The sequence below is a fragment of the Mirounga leonina genome, unplaced genomic scaffold (assembly GCF_011800145.1).
Source record: "Mirounga leonina isolate KUSES-001 unplaced genomic scaffold, KU_Mleo_1.0 Mir_488, whole genome shotgun sequence".
Lineage (NCBI taxonomy): Eukaryota > Metazoa > Chordata > Mammalia > Carnivora > Phocidae > Mirounga > Mirounga leonina.
In genome coordinates this window covers 2976658-2984329 of record NW_023270777.1, presented here as the reverse complement: position 1 = coordinate 2984329, position 7672 = coordinate 2976658, and the positions used below count along the sequence as shown (strand labels likewise).

General features: G+C 53.2%; 1 protein-coding gene across 1 annotated transcript; it reads left to right on the top strand.

Moving 5' to 3' along the window:
- The first annotated feature begins 6775 nt into the window (after nucleotides 1-6775).
- On the top strand, nucleotides 6776-7422 carry RNF222 (ring finger protein 222). Its single transcript, XM_034989290.1, has one exon. The coding sequence runs from the start codon at nucleotides 6802-6804 to the stop codon at nucleotides 7420-7422; it is 621 nt and encodes a 206-aa protein (XP_034845181.1). The 5' UTR covers nucleotides 6776-6801.
- Nucleotides 7423-7672: the final 250 nt, after the last annotated feature.

Genomic DNA, 7672 nt, shown 5'->3' with positions numbered 1-7672 from the left:
AAGCCAAGCTTCATGGCAGGGGTCAGTGGAAGAGATTTGGGGGCCTTGGGAACTAAATGTTACCTCAGGGTCACATCACATTAGTCTAAAGACAGCCCAGGCTGGATCAGTCCCCTCCCTCAGGGACACCCAGGGCATGGAGGAGGAGTATTTGAGTCTCCTTTTCAGGAACCCCCAAAAGCCCTAGGCAGAGTCAGGAGCCAAGCTACTGAATGGCCCTTTGAAGTGCTGATGGAGGGAAATTTGGGGAGCCCTCTGAGACTGGAGTTGCAGAATGAACAATATAAAATGCCCAGTGAAATTTGAGTTTTAGATAAAGAACGAATAATTTTTTAGTATAAGTAAAGATCCACATATTGGACTGAGCATACTTATACTTGAAGAAGTATTTGTTATTTATCTGAAATACAAATTCCCCCCGGGCAGTCCACATTTCTATTTGCTAAATCCAGGACTGCCTGGAACTCCTCCCCTTCAGCTCCTGGGGAAAGAACATGAGAGACTGTCATGACAGTTGGCATTCAGCCATGCCCATGTCCCTGGGAGAGGTGGCCGGGTGCACTGCCTTGGCTGCCCTTCCCAACCAGCCTCAGGGTGCCTGTGGAGCCAGGCCATGATGGGACAGGTCAAGGAGGGGCCATCCTGGGGCACCCTACTGAGTCACACTCATTCCTGACTGTGCCTTGGATCCAGGAAGCTCCTTTTTTTTTTTTCCAGAAGAAAGCCAACTTCTTGAGAACTGGCCCTCCAGTCCTGAGAAAACTGGGAGGGAATCCCTCAAATGGTTTCCCATTGTCCCTCTGCCATCCCCCTCTTTGTTCCTGCCTTATTCTTGATTATTTTTTTCTGATCACAAAACAAGCACACAGGGGCGCCTGGGTGGCTCAGTCGGTGAAGCATCTGCCTTCAGCTCATGTCATGATCTCAGGGTCCTGGGATCGAGTTTCGCATCAGGCTCTCTGCTCAGCGGGGAGCCTGCTTCTCCCTCTCCCTCTGCCCCTCCTCCCACTTGTGTAGGCTCTCTCTTTGTCTCTCAAATAAATAAATAAAATATATATATAAAAAAAAAAGAAGGGCGCCTGGGTGGCTCAGTTGGTTAAGCGACTGCCTTCGGCTCAGGTCATGATCCCGGAGTCCTGGGATCGAGTCCCACATCGGGCTCCCGGCTCAGCGGGGAGCCTGCTTCTCCCTCTGACCCTCTCCCCTCTCATGCTGTTTCTCTCTCGCTCGCTCTCTAATGAATAAATAAATAAAATCTTTTTAAAAAATAAAAAAAAAGAAGCACACATCCAGGTTGAAAATTCAAGTATCACAGAAACGTGTAAGTTAGAAAGCCCCTCCAGAGATAACTACTATCAAGTCTGATGTGTCTTATTCCAGATTTTTCTCTATAAAAAATTGTATAATTTACATAAATAGAATCATATTTTACAGACTGTTTGGAAACTTACCCCAATTTCCCATGATGTCAGGGATTTCTTTCCAGGCAGGTTTGTGTTTCCAATTTGTTGGTTTTACTCTGCCTCATTCTTTATCCCCATGGGGTTTGGTCTTTGGGAGCTTTGAGCCCCTCTGAGTGTTCGATGGATGGCAAATGCACGTGGACACATCACCCAAATATTTGTATACGACGTTGGGTGTCGTAGCTTCACTGAGGCTGATGTGACCCCTCCACTCCGTGCATAGCAGGGGGGCAGGAGTGGGGGGAGAGGATCACTGAAATGGGTCCCGGAGGGTGACGGACCGTGAGGATACATTTCTTACTGTTGGACCGGGGAGACCACCTGTGGGAAGCCTCAGTCAGAGGGCTCCTGGGTCACTGCCTCCATTGGGAGACCCACCCCGGGCTCCTACTCAGAGCAGGGGCTCCCCTCCGAGCATCCCCGTCAAGATCACCTGACTCCAGCAGCTGCCGCCAAACCCCTGGGCAACGCCAAGAGCCTCCTGGCCTCAAACGGGTTGGGCGACATTCACTTCCCTTCGCTGTCCTCCCGACCAGCTCAGTCATTAGGAAATGCCTCAGCGGCAGCTGTCAAAGCGACAACAGCAGGAAGACGTGCTGTCTGCCCAGCACCTGTGGGTGGCTCAGATCTGCTCCGCGGAGGACGCGGTGGAGAGGTGGATGCTGCTCTCCCTGGTCCCAGCCAAGTGAGTCTGGGGACCTGGCTGGGGGCGGGGAGGGAGCGGGGTGCAGCCAGAGCTTGGCAAGGTTCTGGACTGAAACCGGAGAGGCACAGGGGTGTAGGGGGGTGTGTGTGTGGGTGTTCATGTGCTGTCTAGGGGAGTGGTCACAGCTGAAGCTGTAGGGCCTTGCTTTGGGAATCCAGGAGGGAAGCCCAGCTGCCTAGAAGTGTCTGCCTCGAGGGGCTCGCTGTCCCAAGGCAGGGAGGCGGGAATCGCCTGGGCTGACGGTAGCCCCCAGCCAGTCCTCACAGTGGACTGCTGCCCTGGGTGAATGGCGGCACTGGGACTTCATGAGGTCAGCCCCCCTTGGCCAGCCTGGTCGTCCCCCCGGCCTCACAGGTGGCTGGAGTCACAACCCTGTTTAGAGTCACATCTGGTCAAGGAGGGACTTGACCAAGATGGAGCAAGTTTCACGTATTCCTTTTTGTTTTTGTTTTTTTACAAACTACTTGACGAGGTAAGCTGTACATATTTAACATGTCCACCTGGATCCTGGAGCTCACATAAGGTATTTTCATCCGTGGATGTTTGTCAAATCGGTGTTTCTGCACAGCTGTGAGGGCTTGGATCTCCTATTCCAGCGTCCTGCTCTCCTTTGACCAAGGTCTGGACCGCCCTCCGTGGAGGCACATCGAAACCCTCGCTAGAGGCAGTGGTCCCTAGCTCCCTGGGTCTCCCCTGTCCCAGCCGTGTGACTTTGAACAAGTTACTTAAGCCCCAAGCCTCAGTTCCCTCATCTGTAAAATGGGGATAATATCTACCTCCCTGGGTTGTTGTCAGGATTTCATGAGGAAGGGATGCAACATGCCAAGCACATAATTAGTGTTCAATAAATGGTCGCTGTTATAATTATTTATTATTAGCTCAACACTGGTCCCACCTCACCTGGGAAGACTTTCCAGGCCTCCTCTCCCACAGTCTCCTAAAGCACCAGTGGGGGTGCCTTTCGGCACATAATGTCTCACGTTGTAATTGAGCTGGAGTGCGCCCAAGCCAGAGCACGTTCCTTGCATTTCTTCTGCTGCCCTCAGCCTGGCCCCAGCACCCCAGACAGAGGCAGGCCCATGAGAAGAACTCAAGGATCAAGAATGAAATGGAATCAAGAGAAAGGGAGGAACGCAAGGAGGGAGAGGGCTGGCAAAGACCGAGAAAGGGAGGTGAGAAAGGGAGGTGAGAGAGGGAAGTGAGAAAGGGTGGTGAGAGAGGGAGGTGAGTGGAAGGTGGGGGAGGGTGGCACTGTCTAGGCATGAGAGACGTGCTGCTCTCGAAGCACAGGAAGAAGAAAGGATTACCCAGGGAGGCCACCAGTGGGGACCTGGGATGTCTTCTGCACACCTGGATTCCTTTTACTTTTCTTCAGCCTCCAAAATTAGAGGCTCTCCTCCCCCCTCCCCTGCTCATCCCAAGGAGGATAGTGCATCCTAACTCAGCTAAATAGCTTCTCACAACTCAACTAATGTTCTCTATGTCATCTATGGAATCTCCTCTCTCCCTCTCTCTCTGCCATCTCTCTTCTCTCTGTTACCTTCCCAAGTGACCTCAACCAAGTCATTTCCCCTTCTCTGGACCTGGGTCTGCTCCTCTATAAAACTAGATTTAACTAAATGACCTCAAAAGTCCTTCCTTCCCCTAGCATTCTCTTAACTATCTGCTTTAACTCTCTTGCCTACCTTGTTACCTACTTCTCAGTTACCCAAACAACTTCAGCTACTAATTACCATTCCTCCTTTAAAAAAAAAAATCTTTCTCAAAAACAGTTATGCGTGTCCCCTAGGCTCTAAAGTTTCATGAAGGATCTTCTTGATCCTACTTATCTCCAATGCCAAAGCTCAGTACCTAGCACACAGCAGGAGCTCAATAACTATTTGTTGAATAATTGGATGGATGGATGGATGGATGGATGGATGGATGATGGATGGATGGATGAGCAATTGGATGGATGGATGGATGGATGGACGGTTGGACGGATGGATGGATGGATGATCAATTGGATGGATGGATGGATGGATGGATGGATGGACGGATGGACGGATGGATGGATGGATGATCAACTGGATGGATGGATGGATGGATGGATGATCAACTGGATGGATGGATGGATGGATGGATGGACGGATGGATGGATGGATGATCAATTGGATGGATGGATGGATGGATGGATGGATGGATGGATGGATGGATGGATGGATGAGCAATTGGATGGATGGATGGATGGATGGATGGATGGACGGATGGACGGATGGATGGATGGATGATCAACTGGATGGATGGATGGATAGATGGATGGATGGATGGACGGATGGATGATCAATTGGATGGATGGATGATCAATTGGATGGATGGATGGATGGAATTGCTGCCATATGCCCGTGGGGCACTGTGAAATCAGGGAGATATGTTTGCAGTTGGCTTAAGAGACTCATGGTCATCCTTGAGAAAATCCCAGTTCAGTTTAGACATTGGCAAGTGTGTTATGAAACAGAAATGACAGAAACATTGGAACCACCATCTTAATTGTTATCTATTGCCCATCACTTACCTAATCTCTCCTTGGACCTGTTGCCCAGCCTGCCCCAGGAGCCGCAGATCTTCATCATCTTGTACAGTTATTCTAATTTGAGGGGAGCTGCCCTCTGCAGGGGTGTGTGTTATTTTTTTTAGTCATCTATATAATAAGGAACAACAGGGAAGGAGAAGGAAGGAGAGGAAGGTAGATGCTAGGAGGGGAGAGGATTCGGCTGGCCTTAACAATGACACCTACCATTTGTTGAGCACATACTGTGTGCCAGACTCTTCACTCACATCAGCTCACTTAATACTTTGAACAACTCCAGGGACACCTGGATGGCTCAGTCAGTTAAGCATCTGCCTTTGGCTCAGGTCATGATGATCCCAGGGTCCTGGGATCGAACCCTGCGTCAGGCTCCCTGCTCAAAGGGGAGTCTGCTTGTCCCTCTCCCTCTGCCCCTCCCCCTGCTCGTGCTCGCTGTCTCTGTCAAATAAATAATTAAAATCTTAAAAAAAAATACTCTGAACAACTCTGAGAAGAAGACAATATTATTAACCCCATCTTAAGATGGGGAACAGGCTCAGGTTAAACAATTTGCCTGAGGTTTTAGAGACAGTAATGGCCGTTATCAAGGATTTCAACTCAGTTCCAGAGTCTGAACCCTTGAAATCGTCACCCCCAGCCTGGGGGGCCACATTGATCACCCAGAGACCAAAGCTTGAAAAGGTTTTCGTGCTGCCTCCAGGGTCCCCTATCCCCACCTTTCTGTATTTTTGCTCCTTATTTCTTATGGGGCATTTTCAACTTGGCAAAATGCATTTAGAACTACACCAAGAGAGGAGAGAGATTCCAAAAGACTTATGATTTGAGAAACTATAGGCTTTTCTGGTAATTGATCCTGTTCCCATTAGGTCATCTCTTGGGTCTGGGGGCTGGCACAGAGTTCTATTTGTGTTCAGGTGTCTTTTGTCTACATCCTTGATGGAAGAAAATATCAGTGACACATGATCGCAGTTCCTTCTAAAGAGGCTGATCTAGAGAAGTTGAGCTACACAGTTGTGATACGGGGGACTTTTAAGTGAGGACGCTTGGACCTCCCAAGCTGGTGTCTGCCTTCAAAGTCAACATCTTGGGAAGCTGTGGACTTAATCCAACAATTCTGCCCTTGCTGAGAACATCTCTGGGGTCACTCGTTTGCTCCCACATAATGTTTAAAACTCACTTAGTGACTTTCTCACCAGGCTCGGCTCCCAGTGACTTCGGCCACTTCCAGCATCCCAGACATATCCTCGAAGGATGAAAATCTGCCTTTACCAAGGTTAATCAGAAGGTTCTCTCGCTGCCTTAGGCAGCCCAGTGAGAATTTGAAGAATGAGTGAGCTGTGGCAGGTGGAGGCGCGAGCCCACAGCTCCCGGCCGTGACTGCACAGAGGGCCAGCAGGCATTTGGATGTGTAAGTTCTGAGCTTTATTTTCAAAGCAGTCATTGCTTTATGGCCACGCTTAGCACAGAGGAACGCAATCCAATGGCTGGATACGATCCAATGGATCGGCCAATCCCTGAGTGGGGAGTTAGAGGAGAAGCAGAGGATCTCCTGGAAAATGACCACTCTGGGTATAGACCCACAGTGGAGACAGGGCTGAGTCTGGGGGAGCATCTGCTTAGCTGCCTGCTTCCTCCCCCCACCCTGGGGGCAGCGCGGAGCGGGGACTGGGTCCTCCTGCCTTCACTTTGGGCATCAAAGCAGGAAGAGGTGAGGTAGTGACCTCACCCAGTGTGCATGTCATGGTTGAGGTGAGTTATTAGGCAGGTTACACCTTCAGCACATTCCATGCACCTGGATCCAGAGTCTCCCTGGGCTGGGGTTTCTCCTTATCGGTCTCCCAGTCCCCCTTCCAGAAGTGCCCCCTCATCTCCTCCTCAGAGGCCTGGGCCCTAGGTCCCCGTCTTGGTGTAAGTCGGGGAGGCACCTGGGGAGGAGTAGGGGAGGAAATGAAAGAGGGGGGCAGGAGACAGGAGGTGTGGGAGGGCGTTGGGAAGGAGGGAAAGGCGAGGAGGCTGAGCGCCCTTCCCTCCCGCAGCCAAGGCCCTGCCTTCGCATAGTGGCCATGTCCGAAGGGGAGAGCAAGGACAGCTCGGGCAGCGAGTGCCCCGTGTGCTACGAGAAACTCCGCGACCTGGACGGCGCCAGCCGCACGCTGAGCTGCGGCCACGTGTTCTGCCACGACTGCCTGGTCAAGTACCTGCTCTCGAGCCGCGTGGACGGCCAGGTGCCGAGGACCATCGTCTGCCCCATCTGCCGCTACGTCACCTTCCTCAGCAAGAAGAGCTCCCGCTGGCCCTCGGTGCTGGACCGCGGCTCGCAGACCCTGGCCGTGCCCGTGGGCCCGCCCAACGCGCTGGGCCACACGAACCCCCTGGCCGCCGTCCAGCAGGTGTGGAGGCCGGCCCCGAGCCAGGGCGCCCCGCTCCCCTTGGACCTGCCGCCCGGCCTGGCCCGGGAGCCGCAGATCTTCGTCATCAGCCGCCACGGGATGCCCCTGGGGGAGCAGGCCAGCATGCTGCCCCAGCGCAGCCTGGCCGGGCTGTCCGAGGCCTCGCCGGCCCCCAGCTCGGGCCGGGCCTTCTGCTGTCGCTCGCGGGCCCTGCTGCTCATCACTCTCATCGCCGTGGTGGCCGTGGTGGCCGCCATCCTGCCCTGGGTGCTGCTGGTGAGGAAGCAGGCCTGAGCGCCGCCCTGCGCTGAGCTGGGGGGGCGAGGGGGGGTGAGGCCCGGGGCCAGCGGCCTGGATGGCAGCCTCACCTCCCAATCCGCCCGCCCCCACCCGGTGGGGTCGGGGTGGCTGGGGGCTGGCGATCTCTGCGGCTGGAGCTGAGCTTGGGGGCCAAACCCCAGCTCCACGCTGCAGGCTAGGGTGCAAAAGGGGGTGCCCTCCCCTTCTCGGAAGCAACAGCTGTGTCCCGCCCCCTCGGGGAGGA

Bases quoted from the DNA above. Each gene is read 5' to 3' on its own strand.
- RNF222 (XM_034989290.1), top strand. From the start codon at position 6,802: ATGTCCGAAGGGGAGAGCAAGGACAGCTCGGGCAGCGAGTGCCCCGTG.